This window comes from Perca flavescens, chromosome 21 (assembly GCF_004354835.1).
Source record: "Perca flavescens isolate YP-PL-M2 chromosome 21, PFLA_1.0, whole genome shotgun sequence".
In the NCBI taxonomy this organism is placed as follows: domain Eukaryota; kingdom Metazoa; phylum Chordata; class Actinopteri; order Perciformes; family Percidae; genus Perca; species Perca flavescens.
The window spans coordinates 10165803-10183246 of NC_041351.1; the positions used below are offsets into that span (position 1 = coordinate 10165803).

The following is a 17444-nucleotide window of genomic DNA, read 5'->3' on the forward strand; positions in this document are numbered from 1 at the left end:
ACCATGAGCTTTGTAATTTTAAGATCAGATTTCACTTAAATACGATGGTGCATGTCTAACCATTTACTTAGCCCAAAATAAACTAAACTCCTCCTGGGGGGGGTTCTTCAACATTTAGTTTTAGAAAACTAGAAATTTGGTAATATTGCAGGATGTGAATTTAAAGACAAGACACCTGTGATCTAATAAAGTTTTATTTTCTTAGAAATGGCCAGTTTCCTGTTCTCTTGTCTTTCTAAGAAAGTATACCCCTTTTTGAATTCCAACTAGCATCTACATAATGGTTATTGAATACTTCACAATATATTAAGTCTAGATGTTATGGTACATGCATACAATTCAGGCTGCATGAGGAGCCACAGTCACCACGATACACAAGGGGGGAGGGAAGGACAGGCAGGAAAGACTGCAGATGACTCTAGTTCCAGTTCAAAGGAGCTTTGACGCCTCCTATTGAAACCCTCTCCACAAAACACTGACTGCATCAACTTATAAACATATACACACACAACCAACTTTCACTATACACAACACACATTTACCCACTCACATACACACCTTTATACAAGTGTGGAGCTCCTCCACCTGCCATTTAAGCTAATATACTGGAGAGGGTTTTTAGTGTTTAAACGAGATTCTCTTTCACAGAAAGAACTTCAGCACTGGGACTTCTGAGTTTCTGCAGTTTGCATTGGGAGTCAGGTTGGGAGGAGGGATGCTAACCAAAGAAAAATAATTATAATATATAATAAAATAAAAGACATTCAAATACAGTCAGCTTTTTGCTTGAAAATACAAAACTACATGAGAAAGCATTGAAATAAAATCCATTGATCAGAACATTAAAAAAAAATAAAAATAAAAAAAAAAAGCCCAAGTGCTCCATCACACACACAATCTTGCTCTTTATCCACACACAACAGAGCAACATCCGGCCATCCGTTTCCTAGTTACAACTGCCTAGGCAGCCAATGGGGATGGCAGCTGCGAGGAAGCAGGAAGTCTCTTTGACAGCAGTTCTTGTGAGGAAGAAGAAGTCGGCTGGAAGCCAAGGATTAACACCGGGGGAGGGGGAGGGAGGGGGGGGGTGGGGATCTTCACATGCTGCCAAAGTGGCACAGGCCGCCATCGACAGCCCCTCTGTATAGCCCTTCTCTTCTCATCTTCTTTATCTACAGACTGCAATAAGAAATACTTGAGGAATCTCTTGTGGCTGTTCTGTCAGTCTACCCTCAGCTCCACCGCTCCCTCTAGTGGAGGCAGTCTCCGCTGCAGCGTGTCTGACTGCAGCAGGCAGGAAGCTGCTTCCTCTGCAGCCTCTTACACCTCAATCCCATCTGAGAGCGCCGCAATCACAGAGTCTCTCTGGGTCCTTATGGCTGCAATTGGATGTGTGCATGTAACTGTGTGTGAGTGTGCATTTGTGTGTGTGTGTGTGTGTGTGTGTGTGTGTGCAATGTAATGTGTTTATATGCTTATGTGAAAGAGTGTAACTGGACCAGATTCCTTCAGTTATGCTGCAGCGTGTTGGACTCAATGGGCGGCGCCGAGTCATACAGAGTGTCTGTGTCGTGTGTGGGCTCTCCGGCCAGAGTGCATGGGTTGGACAACGTTCCCGCTCCGCAGTCACAGAAAAATCTAAAAGGGAACAGATCGAGGATTATGAACCAGGGTCCCTTCAAATGAGCAAATTCAATTGTTAAAACTACCCTTAAGGTACAGTACATAACATAATTAAAGTACAGTTTTCAGATTGAAACATGTCTCTCCCCCCCAAACATAAAAGAATTAGAAAGGAACTAAAAATGTCTCACCGATCGTGCCGTATAAACTCTACATCGTGCCCTTGGTGGCATTTTTTGATGCAGTTTACACAGATGGCGTTCCTATCGGTTGTATTACAGGTGTGACATCTGGAGAGACAAAAGACAAAACCGATTTCATTTACAACACAATAAGAAAGAAAATAAAGACAAATGATTCAATGGGAGACAATTCCATACTTGTGATTTTTGACAATTACTCCTCTAATTAGGTATTTGACTAGAGATGGTCCAATACCATTTTTTGCTTCCTGATACAGATTCCTGAACTTGCGTATCGGCCGATACCGAGTACCGATCCAATACCAGTGGGTCATATATTTTATTATTATGTTTTAACAACTGTATACTTAAATGTGCATATGACAATTATTCACCTCAATGATAAATTCATTTTAATGAATTAATACACCCCTGGACTGTAATATTTCAGATGTGTTTTGAGCAAGATTTCTGCTCATTTAAAAAAAATTTGTGCACATTCAAAATATATCTGTGTTCTGAGATTTGGAGGAGTCATGACATTGAGAAAAATAAAGTACCTAAAAAAAACTAGGCTATTACGAGAATAAAGTCACTATATATCAGAAAATAATCCACCTGCACCGTAGTCTGCTGTGCATTACGTGATTGCTCTGCTGATACGGTAAATATCAGACCGTCTGACAGACACAGAGCCCCGTTTGGGTCTCTGAATGAGTGAATGACCAGCCAGGCTCGACACACCCGACACATTCATCACATCCGCCGATCAGTTTAACCGCTAACCCCCATACCGGTCACAGAGGCGCGTTTACTTTGTGTCTCGGACCTCCGGTGCGTCCAGAGACGCGCTCCGGTCAGTTTTTAAATTAGCCTACATTAGAAACAGTTAATTTTGTTACAGTATGAACTTAATCCTAGGAAAGGCGAAAATATAAAGACCTTTGTAACAAAATCCAAGACTTTGTATACCAAATTCAAGGCTTTTAAGTCCTTAATTTGAGATTATCAAATTTAAGACTTTTTCAATGCTTTTAAGACCCCGCGGGTACCCTGTTAAATCAACCGTTGTTAAATGTAGGGCTGCAACTAACAATTTCCATTAGGATTATTTGGTCTACAAAATCTGATCATGATATCTTAAAGCCCAAGGTGACATCTTTTTGTTTTGTCCAACCAACAGTCTTAAAACCCAAACAAAATGTTTAAATAACACATAAGTCACAAAACAAAAAAACAAGAAATCTTTACAAACTGGAGCTGGATCAAGGTGGTGGTGACAGTCAATCGACTATCAAAAGTTAGTACAAATGGTACCAAAAAAAAATGTGGTGTCCATTGACTTTTCGTTTAAGCTCTACTTGCCAATATCACTTTGAACTTTTTATCTGATCTGGTTTACCTGTAGAAGTCGTGCATGGGGTAACTGGTGTAGCTGGAGATCTTGTAGAGGCACTGTCCTCTGCTCACTGCCTTTTCAATGGCATCCTGGTTATTCAGAATCTTATTATCTGACAGAGGAGGGACAGAAAATGCGATTAGAAAGCAGACATAACCAGCTTGTAGCCAGACATGACAAAGCTCTAATGCCCACAAAGTAGTTGGTTACCTTTCATGGTGACGTTGACTCCGGAGGCCAGAAACAAGCCTCCAAAGCGATTGTTGAAGATCTGGTTGCCCTCCAGCGTTGCTGTGGCATGGTTAGTGATTTCTATACCTGGAGCAGGAAAAGAGAAGTCTGTCATCAACACCAAAAGGTGACATAAACAGACGTTTATACGGAGCTTATTATGAAGAAGAAATAATAATAATAAAAAAATAAATAAAAAAAAGGCTAACCTGCCGCAAAGCCGTCAAAAATGCGGTTCTTGCGGAGTATTGGGTGGCTGTTGGTGCTGATCAGCACACCAGCTTGAGCGTTCCTGAAGATGTCGTTCTCTTCCAGCAAACCTTGCAGGGAAACATTTTTAATGGTTTAAACTTTAGATATATTAGGAGCAAATTGCAGTATGTCAATCTAAAACACTGAAGTTCAATTGTACTATTAGGTTTCAGACATATCTACCAAAAATGAAGAACACTTCAGAAGCTATGTGATGGCTGTCTGGCTGTTTGTCTTGTAGAAGATTGTGTCAAAGTACCTCTGCCTCCATTGAAGATGCAGATGCCTCCATCTCTGCCGTCATGAATCTTATTTCGTCTCAGCGTGGGGTTGCTGTCCGTCTTGATCCAAACCCCGGCCATGGCATTGTCAAAGATCTCATTGTCCTCGATGAAGCCCAGACCTGTTATATTAAACAGCAGGATTAGACATGCAAACACACAATACAGGTCTCCAGACTAACTTTTTTCACTAGGCGCACAGTGGCCCCAACCAGAAAATTTAGGGGCACACACCATAAATCAACATGCTAATCAAATATTCACATTTCTACTAATTTCCACTGTATTACTAATAACACTTTGACAATAGAAATTACAATGTGCGGTTTCAAATTTAGTTTCACATTTTATTGTGCACTTTTGAAGATGCAACATAAAGGTAAACTGACAGCACCATCGCTGTCATGACAGTACAAATATTAAAAAAATATACCAGCTCTAGTCTCCAGTCTACAATTACAATGATTGAATTTATTAATTATTCATTTTTTACTCACTGTAACTTGTATTCTTTTATATTATTTATTAGTTTTTAATTGCTCTTTACGGTTTCATGTAAAGCACTTTGAATTGCCTTGTTGCTGAAAGGTGCTGTAGAAATCAAGCTGCCTTGCATTACAGCCTCAGCCTGCCAGTCAGTTTCCAGGGCAGATAAACCACAGTTGTCACTGCTTGTCTCACAGGAAATGTAACATCAACAGCACCGCGACCGCTTTCGCCTCACCGTTAATATCATATTGCAGCAAACGCTACATGCGTGAAGTTTTGAACAACTGTAACCACACTTGCAATCACTTTGTCGGCATTTCTGTGACTTCAACAAAACTGTAGTTTGTAGAGTAGTTTGCTCCGTCCGCACCTACGTCAGAGCTCCGCTCTCTGTCATATGCAGAGGACAGATAAGCTTGCGCTTACGAGCTCTCAGATACCGAAATTTCCACGTTTAATGTGTAAAAAAAGGGGGCAAATTTACTGGTTGCACATGTGCGACTGGATGGAAAATTCGGTCGCACACTCAAATTGGTTGCAAAATGCGACCATTTGGTCGCAGTCTGGAGCCCTGCAATATGAGACAAACAACTGCAGAGTGAGAAATACAGACCTGAGTTGTAGACTAAAATCCCCCCATTCTGGCCTCCCCATATCTTGTTGCGCCTGATCTTTGGGTTGCTCCCGGTCCTGTTAAGATTCAACAAAAAATTAATTGAATTATTCATAACTGCGTGGAAAAAAGAAAACTAGAAAAAAAAAAGAAAAAAAAAATCAGTAATGTGCCCAAACTTTAACGTAGAATCATCTCATCTAACATCAGTAAGTGCTTCAGTGAATACAATGCTGAAAGGTGGTAAATAATTACCTTATTTGTACACCAGAGTACATGTGATTGTAAATGTCATTGTCTTCCAACACGCCATGTCCATTGTCGTAGAAATACACCCCAACCTAAAAATGAAGACCGATGATCACAACATTGAATTAACACAATGTTGCACAACAAAAAGTTAATACAAATATTATGCTCATTTTCAGGTTCATAATTGGATTTAGAGGCTATATCAGAATAGGTTTACATGGTTTAATTTTCATAACACCATATTTTTGTTGTACTGCACATTGCTGCAGCTCCTCTTTTCACCCTGTGTGTTGAGCTCTGTTTTAGCTACAGAGTGAGGCATCACACACATGCGCAGTTCCTAGGTAAGGACTACTACCCAGTCAGAAGCAGAGTATGAGGGCGTGCCATGTTAGCAACCAGGCGAGCATTATACGTGTTACAAAGTGACGCACGTTTGTCACAGAAGTAAAGGCTGGACTACAACAGAGCTGTTTGGAGCAGTTTGTGAACAGTGTTTTCTGTTGGAGATGGTAAGTCCCTTTGGGGTGGACTTTGGGTTTTTTCACTTTGTAAACCTATAATGTGCACAAAAAGATATAACACAATAAAGGAAAGGGGAAAAGCATAATATTAGCACTTTAAAAGAGTTAAAACAGCACAGTAAGATGGTTGTAAATATAAACTGTAGATTTAAAAGAAAAAAAACAGGAAGGTGGACAGAGGAAGTTAATTAAGGCTGAGCAAACTAAAGACTTTATTCAAATAAATGTTTCAAGTTTTCTCATTGCATTAATGCAGAGAAAACATTTTTGGAAAAACGTGTGACTAACCTAATTAACAGAATATTCCCATTCACACACACAGAATATCTGGCATCTTCAACTGTTCACGTTTCGAACCATAACCAGATTCCTTAAGAAACCAATAACTATGTATACTTTGTTTTTGTTTGAATGGCTTTAATTAGTGGGATACCCCTAACTATATTTACAGTGTTGCTGTCACTCAAATCAAATTGTCAAGTAATAGCAGCTCATAAATGCGGTTTATCACTTTACTGCAGCTTCTTACACAAGATGTCAAAAAGCATGAGATTTCATTAGCTGTAAAAATGTTAGCAGATTTCTCAAGGCTTTATATGTGCAATGTTTGACCATGTTCATTTTTTACCTGTTTGCCACTGTGGATGCGGTTCTTGCGGAGAACTGGAGTGCTGCCTGTGGTCACCCAGACTCCAGCCAACGTGTTGCTGTAAACCTCATTCTCCTCGATCACCCCCTGGCCTTTCTCGTGCTGAAACACAAAGCAGGATCAGCTGTAAAAAAAGAAAAAACATCTGACAGGTGGAGTGTTGAAGCTTTTATTAAAAACAAACATGATCTGTACTTGGTGGAAAAGGCTTTCATTTGAGACAAATTTAGGAGCGTATTTACCACATAGATGCCCCCATGCTGTCCATCGTGGATCTTGTTGTGTCGTACAATGGGGCAGCTGTTGGTTCGGATCTGGATTCCCGCCAGGGCGTTACCATAGATATCGTTGCTCTCTATCAAACCCCGTCCATCTCCAAATATGTACACCCCTCCTTGGTTACCGTTAAATATAGCATTCCCCCTGAATATACATTTAAAAAAAAAAAAGTCAATCTTGGAATAAACATGCACATGGAAGACAGAGACATCACATTTCCTACACCCACATGTATTTTCCCATATCAATATCAGCCATGTTGACCGTCTCATAATTTGCTGTCTCCATCTTTAGGTTTCCTACAAATGCTGCCCCGAAGGGAAGTGTGTTTGCTCACCGTATCGTTGGGTCGCTGTTGGACGTGATCCACACGCCAGCAAAGTTATTGGCATAGATTTTGTTCTCTATAAACTGTCCCCGCCCCTTTTCGTGGACATAGATGCCTCCTGTTTGGCCATGATGGATCTCACAACGCACCACTGTGGGGTTTGCGTAGGCCTTCACCTCAAAGCCTGCTATGCGGTTTCTGTGGATGTTGCAGTTCTCAAAGTAACCCTGAAACACAGAAGACGAATTAGATGGGCAGCGATGTTCTTCCGAGTAAAATGTATGCATAGTTGCTGTGTATTTACCATGCCGTGATCGAAGGTGAACACTCCAACGTCTCGTCCGTGGTGGATGTGGTTACGTCTTATGATGGGATTACCGTGGTTTTTCACCCAAATTCCTGCTAGCGCATTGTTGCTGATTTCATTGTCTTCATAAATACCCTGGAACAGAGGAGAAGGACAGAGTCAGAAGCCTGTGTGAACATTTGTGCATATCTATGGCAAACAATTAGTGTTAGCGTTATAGAGGGAAAAGTAATTTTTACCTGTGCGTGATCTGTAATGTACAGTCCTACGTTCTCACAGTCACTGATGTTGCAGTGTTTGATGGTTGGACATGCTCCCTGGCCACTCACACACACAGCTGAACCCACTAAACACAGAAGAAAAAAGAAGAGTCACACTACAGCAGCGCTGCAAAAGTAATGATCATCTCCATTATCCATTGACCAACAGTCAAAAAACCCAAGAGATATTAAATCTAAAAATTACATTAACAGACAAAAGTAACATTTCACACATAAGAAGCAGAAACCAGCAACCAGTTTGCTGGTTTGATTTTTATAATATATCTTTTTGAGTGCCATATAGTATACACCCATGTTTATACAGTATATCAGACGCGAGGGTAACTGCTCGCCAAACGTGTATAATGACGTAGATACTATCGGTACTAGTCCTCTGGAATCCTTGATAAAACAGTTTAGGGCTAATTGAAGTACACATTAAACACATAACCAAATACCATGTATTTACCGGCTTAAAAACTAGAATACATATACATCAAAAGTAATACTGTGATCTCAGTACTGGCCACTACTCAACAATAAAAAAAAAAAAATCAAAAGGTTATTATATTTTTCAGGTAGATTTAGATGCCACACACTATGAATCACTTGCAAGACATACAATTTATTGATGCTAAATGTGCTATGACATTTAGGCTCCATGAAGACAATAATATAAGACACGACCCAGGCTGATGGAAACTAAGTGTCAATACACAAGGGGTTGTGTTATTCCGTGCAATACTGGCACACATTTTTCAAGATTTCCCATTGTAGCAACCCAAGAACAAAAAGGGGTTTCCATGACAAGAACAAACTGTCATAATAAAAAGTAGCTGCCCAAAAAAAGAAGAAGAAAAAAAAAACAACCTACGGCTCCGGGGGGTTTTGATTTTCAGTCCAAGACCCAAAGACAAATTTAGTCTCTCATCCTGGGACATACTGAACACACTGATTATTTAGTGAAATACAATTAGGGACACTGAAAACCATGGCTCCAAACAATTATCATACACACAAACACTTGTACAAGACAGGAAATGTTTTCTCTGTCAACTCTTTCTCAAGTGTTAATGTCATTGTGTGCAGCCAAAGTCAGAAGTGGTCAGTGTGTGCATTACCTGTGCATGTGGAGCGGATGATGCAGTGGTCAATGTTGGGGCTGCAGTTGACTGTGATCTCCAGACAGTGGTGGGCGTTATGGTGCTGCGCCGACTTATCATCAGGATTAAACTGATGAGAGAAGAGCAGCAGAGTTCAGACAGTGGCTTTGGTTACTGACAACACATCAAGCTTTTTTCCACCCACCACACTGGACTCTCCCTAGTGGAGCATTAGTGAGACTTAAGGCTCTGTCGCACCAACCCGACAGCCCACCTTCGGCAGAAAAGGCAGTTGGACTGAGTGACTGCCTCCCTGAGTTGGTCCAAAAAGTGCCTCGGAACACACCGAAGCGACGCAGACTTGAGCGTGCATTCTGCGCGTGCGAGAGATGTAATACGTCTCCATAACAGCAGGCAGGGCTAATCTGTATTGCCACCCAAAAAATTAAAACTGACAGCTGATTGGACAAACGCGTCACGTCTCTTCTCTGGAATTTCAAAGCCAGACCATCATGGCGACTTTTGGAATACAATCTCATATTTTACGAAAATAGTTCACCGAAACGTGTTTCTGAAAACATTTTAAGCGAGAAATAGGCCATGCAGTTGCTGAATCTGTCTTCATTATAGTTCGACAAAGGTCAGTTTAGAAGATTTGTCAGATTTTGAGAGACTCTTAGTCACACTCATCCCGCTCGTCATTTCCGGGTTAGCGCTCCACCAATCAGATGGGTCATTCAATTAAATTTTATTTATAGTATCAAATCATAACAAAAGTTATCTCGAGACACTTTACAGATAGAGTAGGTCTAGACCACACTCTATAAATTCCAAAACCCCAACAATTACAGTAATTCCCTCAAGAGCAAGCATTAGAAGTGGCTATTGCGACAGTGGCAAGAAAAAACTCCCTTTTAAGTAGAAACCTCTGCAGACCCAGACTCTTGGTAGGCGGTGTCTGACGGGCCGGTTGGGGGCGTGATGAACAGTGGTGATAACAGTCATTGAGTCCAACTGCCCGCCTTCCGATTCAACATGTCAAATTGGCCAAAATGAAGGCCGACAGCTCTTCCGACTGACGATGGCACGGAACACACTAAACAGACTCGAGTCACTGACCTCGTCAGACTGTCCGACGGCCGATAATCGAGTTGGTGCGTCAGGGCATTTAATACTTGTAGCTGATAACAGGATATAACTAGGAAACAGTGTCATGTGAAGAGTGATCTTTTTTGTAACTGCAGAAGTTGCAGACAGATAACCTTTTCATTCTTACGGTAAATACATTTCTCAGAGATTACAAATTGTTATAGCTGGTTTAACTCTACCTACAAAAACTACCCAGATCACCAACATAGATGTGAAAAAAATTACACCTTTCTGTTTAATGGCATTGTATGACATGGAGTTAAACTGAATTAGTTCAATTAAGTCCACTACCTGTGCTCTGTAATATGGTACATGGCTCATATTATAAACTTCTCAAGCTTGCATTTAAAAAAATAAAATCGGAAATGGAAAACATGAGGATGAAGCAGAGTAGAGCTGTACCAATATCAGGCCGTCATTTTTTTGCAAGTTCTACAAAGCAAAACATCTTTTATAGGTTGGTCACAACTAGGGTTGGGCACCGATATTCCTACGCAACCGGTAGGAATCGGACTGGATTAGAATGCAAATTGTGTAGACTGAAATAATTTCTCTCTGTCGCTCCGAAATGGATGTAAAAACACTTTCTCTGTAGTCTGTTAGCTTTTAAAATGCCATATTTCCCCTCTGGGCTCACCAAAACGGATGTAAAAGCATTAACCATTCACTGCACGGGATCGCTAGTAAACCTATTACACTTACAAGAATCGGTTTAGGAATCAGAATTGTTACGTAAAGTACCAGTTTGGCATCGGAACTGTAAAAATCCAAACGATACCCAACCCTAGGCACAACGTCCTTTCCCAATCCCCAAACAGCAAAGACAAAGTTTCTAATTGAGCACACTATTTGGTTTTGTTATTAGGAACCCATGAGCATCGTTACAAGGCCCATGTTTGTTGTACGCCTCGTTTGTGGTTCTTACTTACAGAAACCCAGGAGCCTCCATTTGGGAAATAATTATATCCTCAACTATGAATAAATAATAATAGACTAAGCTGGACTTTGCCACTGTGACTACATAGCATAACAGTGGAGCCCTGTGACGAGACTATAAAATAAGGTCTTTAATATACAGCCATTCTTAAGTGTTTCAAAACAGGTACAATCAAGGGAAAGGGGAGATCTTTGTTTACCTTGATGGTCATGTATCCCACATAGGCATCCTCTGAGCCCTCCATGAAGACAAACGTTGAGTCTCTAGTATTCTCTATCACCACTTTGTCTGCTACTTTACCGGGAGCTGAGGGGAAAACAGAGAACACTCATTAACACCCTCATACATATAGACATAAACACAGCTGAGAGTGTATCCCATCTTAAGATCTTATCGATTGCATGCGGCACAAGCATCAAGGTAATGTCTTAAGTACTTTCCAGTGAAGGAAACATGCTTACCTGCACCAATCATGGTGATGGGGGACTCTATATAAATCCACTCATCTGTATAGATGCCAGAGTGGACAAAGATTAGACCATCAAAGTGGGCCTCTTGTACTCCACCCAGCGCATCCTCAATGGTGTCATAATACTGCAGGAGAAAGGTGCAAACACTTTCAGGCAAAATATATACACACCTACAATTCATCACAAAGCAGTTTGGAAAAGCAAGCAGGTTTACATTAGCTATGCTTTACATAAATGTGCACGCCATGGCCAATGAAACATATCCTGAAGGATTTCTCTTTTAGCTATGACTTACCAGCATATTCTCTCTGCCTTTGTATCTGCCGGGGTTACTGTAGAAATGTTCAGCAAAGCCTGGTTTTACATGAGCACCTTTGTACTGCAACACAGAAAACACCAAAGTCAACTTTCTGGTGATCAAACTAAACATGATAGGGTCCTCATACTACCTAGGTATCACATTAATCTTTTGCTAGTATAACAAAAACAAGTTTGACTCAAAAAGATTGTTTATTTAGGTGCACAAAGGTTTGGAATAGAAAACAAATCAGCAAAAAAAAAAAAAAAAAGCAAATTGAATGTGCTACACAAGAGGGTAGCACAAAAACCAACAGTCACATCAGTGGTTCCTGCCGGTTTTGGATTGCGACCCTTTTAAAAACAAAGCAATGTTTGCTTATGATCCCTGGTTGTGAACACTTTAACCACAAAGTTTTTTCCCCCCGAAAAGGTAACATTGTCCAACAACTTACTGAACAAAGGACAAAACCTTTGTATATCATGAATACTTTTCTGGTTCTTGTACTGTTAACCATCCTGCAAACTCCAAATTAGGAACCACCTGGGTCTACAGAATAACAATGTATGCAAAGGTAGATTTCAGAGTGATTACAATACATGCAACAGCAAAACACTGCCACTTTCATTTCTAGACACCACAACTATAAGACACAGTAACAGTAAGAGGTAGGACTCCTGCAAAAGATAAAAGGATCAAGTGATCATTATGAAAAACAAACTGCAATTTGTATGACTGCAACCATCAAGGTTTCATTTTTACTAAACCTCAATCCTCTCCCATTAACCTAGAGTATCTTAGATGATGTTTAGTCTAAGAAAAGCTAAGATTTACTTAATTAGATGAGATACACATACTATTGACATAGCCTAACAACAACATTGTTGTCACATGTACACGTTACACTCATCTGCCTGTGAATGAACTGAAAGCATTCATTGTGAGACTGAACTTCTAAGAAATACTGTATGTGCAGTTAAAAAAAGAAGCAGAAGAGTTTTGACAGCTACTGGTCATAAAACGTTGACCAAAATTTCCCGCAGACAAAAGACACTAAAGAACCGCTTGAAACATTCTGAGTAGCTTGTTGATGTTTCCAGAAAATAATGACATGAGATTAAACACAAGCACTTAACTAAAAGTACTTTTTAAAGTCAAGTTCAAGTAATTTTTCATTTATAAAAAAAAAAAAAAATCACTTAAAGTTGCCTAATCAGGCGCATTTTCCTTAGTGCTTATCCATGTTTTATAGTGATAGCTATGCTTCCATTTCTCCCTGTACATAGATATTTCATTTATGTGTGTGCCAAGCATTATGACTTTACAGGGACTCTTTCTCCAGGTCAGATATTATTACCTTAGTAAGTGGCATGGATTTTATTACAAGGCTATGTAGGACTTTTCAGAACTGCAAATAGCTTATTTATATAAAAAAAAAAAAAAAAAAAAAAAAGTCCCATGGCATGAAAATTTCACTTTGAGGTTTTTTAACATTAATACGAGTTCCCCCAGCCTGCCTATGGTCCCCTGGTGGCTAGAAATGGCAATAGGTGTAAACCGAGCCCTGGGTATCCTGCTCTGACTTTGAGAAAATGAAAGCTCAGATGGGCCGATCTGGAATCTTCACCTTATGAGGTCATAAGGAGCAAGTAACTATGAGGGTAAACTTACCAGCTGTTGGAAGCTCTCCTTCCAAGGGTTTGGGTGTTCATGCTCCTCTGGGCTGACTTGAAAGAATCTGCCTGGCTCAGGATGCATCATGGGACGTGTGTACTCAAACACCTCCATGTATAGACGCTTCCTAGAATATTAAATACCAGATGAAATTAATTTCAGTTGGCTGCATTTTAATGAAAAGATCAGTTTGAATGCCTTCAGCAGCACTGACCATAGGATTGGGTCGTTGGCTAACTGGCTGAATCTCTTGCAGACACAAGCTGCCTGACAGAGGTCCTGTTCCAGTAAGTAGGAGAAGATCTTCAAAACAACCTCATCTGGAAGCTTCTGCTGCAGATATTGCTCTGCTGGGGCTGCTAACACACACACACACACACACACACACACACACACACACACACACACACACACACACACACACACACACACACACACACACACACACACACACACACACACACACACACACACACACACACACACACACACACAGAGTAAGCTTTAGGAAAATAAATGTTTCACTCCAAGCACATTGAACTATGGAGTCACACTATTTAATGGATTGCAAAGTAACAAGATTTACCAGCACACACAGAAAAATCAATAATGATTAAATAAAAAAAAAAGGAGAAAAAAGCTAACACTCTCCTTGCCCCAGCTGCGGAGATTAAACACACACCTGGCAGGTCGTGGCTCTTACCGGACACTCGTGCCCGCTTGGCTCGATGGCCAAAGGCCTCTGTTGACGAAGTGGAAGCTCCCTGTAAAAGAGGGGAAAAAGGATATCAACTTCATGCCAGGATTTATGCACTAAGTAATCGACTGGAAAATGTACTGCTCTGCTACAAAATCATTGTTCTTTCAAAAGAGGACACAATCAATCAGCAAATCCCTCTGATTCACATACTAAAGTCTGTAGACATGCACAATGCAGTCAATGCACAAAAAAATGCACTTTAATGTTTCAGTCTAACCTCCATTGGGCCCTTGCTGGGGCAGGCAGAGGCGGTGGCAGAGGCAGCAGCGGTTCTCTTGGGAAGCAGGGTCTTGCGTCGAAGCTGGTAGGGACTGTTCTGAGCTCCTGGACCGGACTCCTCAATAGCCATCTCTGCTGCAGCTGCTGCAGGAGCCTCCTCATCTGAACAAAAAGGAAAACAGATTTTCTATACATACACCACTTTCTCAAGAGGTACTTTAATGCACAAAGCTGCAGTTTAAACAAAGGCCATGCAATAAAAAAAACAATTGGTATTTATCTGATAAGTCCATTCATCTCTGTTTTGCTCAAATATACAACTAAAATATCTCCTATAATTGCAGCAAACAAACCTGACACTTTTATTCTCACTAATGATGGCACAGCGGTGTGCATTCTGCTCACATGCTGTATGCACACTGCGCAGGCTAACAGAAAGGGTAATAGTTGGTAAGGCAGACAAAGGTTAGTGATTGATAATGGCAGATGCACTCCCTGCAGCCACATTACCAGTCTTTCATGTCTAGTCATTCACAACTGATATCAGGCAGTGTGCATTTGTCTCTGTGTCCTATATGTGCAGCATCAGACGCATATTTTATAATGCTGTCAAATTAAGGGCCGCAGATGAAGTCGATCAGACGTGCTGCTAATGGCTAAAAACTGAACTGCGTAGCTGGCAAATCCGCGGTGTAAACAAATGGAGCTACGGCTAGCAGGCTCTGAGAACAAGGAAGGGGATGTTGGTTCAGTCTGCTGGCTACGCTAGCTTTGAACGACAGCCCCAAGCAAAGAAAATGAACTCAGTGAATGCATCTAAACCACACCGTATCATCTATCACAGCTGATCGTTTGTGGCCTATTAAAGCTGGGGCAGCTAGCTAGCATTGCCCCCATTCGCTGCTCATGTTTTTGTTAACGTTACACCCCAAAAATGGCAGTCCATAGACACCGAAGATTTGCACCCTCAGACTCGTTAGTGACAGCTGGGAATGCGACGGCCGAGAAGACACGCATATTGTGGCTCCAGCGTGTGAAGTCGACCCTTTTTTCCTCCAGTTGAGGTTACCTGCATACGCGCTGTTAATGTGTACCGTTGAGCTACATAACGTTATGCATTACGTTAGACGAAGACAACCCCCCCCCACAACCTCCACATAACCTGGTAAACGAGCTAGCGGTGTTAGCTAGCCCCAATCACTCAAGCCAAACAAAGCGCGGCCTGGCCTAAGCCACAGAGCAAGAAGCCTCGGGTTTTCCTGTTGAACCCGCCGTCTCTAGGAGTAGAGGACAAGCCAGAAGCAAAAAAACGAGGGTTATGTGAAGACTGTTATCACCTGACACGGCTTCGTACTAACTCATTAGCTGACTGAGGCCTAGCTTACCTCTATCCCCGTTGTTCCGTTCGGGCTGCACCGGGCGCGGCCTCGACACTCGCCTGGGTCTCCTGTTGGTGGCTCTGACGGAGTTCATCTGGGGAGTTGGTTGTTGAAAAATAGGCTGCTATCCTCGACCGCCCGTTTCTAAATTTAGCCCTCGGCCCAAACTACCACCCACACAGCCTTTTTCCCAGATACAGCCAAACAATTGCGATCAAAAACCCGCTGGTATTTGGGGTGCAATCGCTTTTTCTTTTCCTCCTCCGTGGTGTTACAACTCCCCCCGTATCGCTGCTCGGTGCCAGCTCCGTCTCAGTCTGTAGCAGGAGGAGCCATTTACCCACACGGGAAACAATCGCGAGAAAAAAGGGCAGAGTGTCCGTTCGACCAATCGTATTTGGCTTTTCATGATTTCTTCCTGCAGCGGCCAATCAGGAGCTTCGTATCAGACGACTTGACAAACCTTTCTGTTGGGGTTCGGGATCGGTCAAGCGGCGATTTGATCAATGCTCGGGTAATAATAATGATTAAAATAATGTACATTTTGCAGCCCTAGTCCCTATTGTTACAGGCACATACAGGCTAGAGCTATATGTTAGTATTTTTTGTGTGCCACATTGACAAACAACCACTCTCAAATTATGTATTAACATTGGCATCACCTTAAATTTGTGTAACTGTCTTCCTATGTAATTGATTTATAATTTGCTATGTATCAGTGAAAATATGAGTATTTGGAACATACACTTTTTAAAATCTTAAAGTGAAGTGGAAATGTGAATGTTTTAAACAGATTCATGGATTGTGAGAGGCAGGAAGAGTAAAATTAAAATTTTAAAGTAAAAATTAAAAGTTCTAATTACACGGACATGGAATGATCTTTTTGATATTATTTTTTTATTTTAAGTCTTTTGAGGTATCACTTAAATACAAATTTAAGGAATTATGGATATAATTGGAATCCATGAATGCAAACTATAATCTTTTTACAGAAACTTTTCCTACTCCTATCTGCAGGAGGTGAGTATTTGAGCCTCAAATCATAGATTTTGGGTGGAGTATCACTTTAATAAACACATTTGGTCAATTAGTATAATTTCACGTGATTGGACCACCAGATGGCATTGTTTGGCTGCAAACAATAAGGCTATGATTTCAAAGTAGCCTACTTAGAGCACAGCATTACAGAGACCGTTTGGTTGCATTGTTAAAAGGTTTTATCTCTCATCACTTTTTCCTCCTTTTTCTGTTACATAGCTTTTCTGTCTGGAGAAGATCTTTATGTAGTTCTTACCACACCTTTAAACATTAAACAAAAGCAGTGATTAATCATTTATAATAATCAGTGAATAGAAGTTTGAGGATGATTACATTTCTATATAAAGGGATGTTATCCATTTAATCATCTTAAGTGCTTTTCAGCACTGCATGACAAGGAACAAGGAAACAGGAGTTTTTTAGATGTTGTTTCCAGTCCTGAGCTGCAAAACAACATGTTACTGAGACTGTATCAGTCTTTTCTTAAAAATAACATTATTGTTGCAGACAGGAACAGCGATGTAATCTTGTTGGTTTCTTTTTTTGTTACAAATCGTTTTTATGAAGACAGGTTATGAGAGAATAGTACATTATTGTTCTGTTAAAACTCAACTTTCACACTGATGTATGTTTTTGTATCTACATTCATTTGACCTCACACTGAACTGCTGTAAAGGTGAGCTTGCCTGTCACTATAAATTGTTGACTGTTGAGAGGGTGACTTGAAATATATTGTTCACAGCTGAGT

At 40.8% G+C, this 17444-nt stretch overlaps 1 protein-coding gene across 4 annotated transcripts; it reads right to left on the reverse strand.

Annotated features, from left to right (window-relative positions):
• Window positions 1–178: 178 nt before the first annotated feature.
• On the reverse strand, window positions 179–16012 carry fbxo11b (F-box protein 11b). Of its 4 annotated transcripts, none has more exons than XM_028567008.1 (22): window positions 15665–16012; window positions 14278–14441; window positions 14004–14064; window positions 13515–13656; window positions 13298–13427; window positions 11624–11707; window positions 11320–11452; window positions 11058–11164; window positions 8791–8902; window positions 7649–7755; window positions 7407–7544; window positions 7112–7329; window positions 6738–6918; window positions 6475–6597; window positions 5326–5411; window positions 5071–5147; window positions 3947–4090; window positions 3645–3755; window positions 3415–3522; window positions 3208–3316; window positions 1815–1913; window positions 179–1638 (listed from the first exon to the last, which is right to left on the reverse strand). In XM_028567008.1, exons 1-22 carry the CDS (start codon window positions 15750–15752, stop codon window positions 1509–1511), a joined length of 2652 nt encoding a protein of 883 aa, XP_028422809.1. In that variant the 5' UTR covers window positions 15753–16012; the 3' UTR covers window positions 179–1508. The 4 variants fall into 4 exon arrangements, with proteins under 4 accessions (XP_028422809.1, XP_028422808.1, XP_028422807.1 ...); XM_028567007.1 differs by having other exon boundaries at window positions 13515–13659; XM_028567006.1 differs by having other exon boundaries at window positions 13983–14064.
• Window positions 16013–17444: the final 1432 nt, after the last annotated feature.

What these genes read in the sequence shown, in the direction of transcription:
- fbxo11b (XM_028567005.1), bottom strand. Translation starts at nt 15,752, where the DNA reads ATGAACTCCGTCAGAGCCACCAACAGGAGACCCAGGCGAGTGTCGAGG. An exon ending in GCCAACGACCCAATCCTATG is followed by an intron (nt 13,428 to 13,514) that starts GTCAGTGCTGCT and finishes TTAATATTCTAG; the next exon opens with GAAGCGTCTATACATGGAGG. An exon ending in GAGTTTATACGGCACGATCG is followed by an intron (nt 1,639 to 1,814) that starts GTGAGACATTTT and finishes GTTCCCTTTTAG; the next exon opens with ATTTTTCTGTGACTGCGGAG.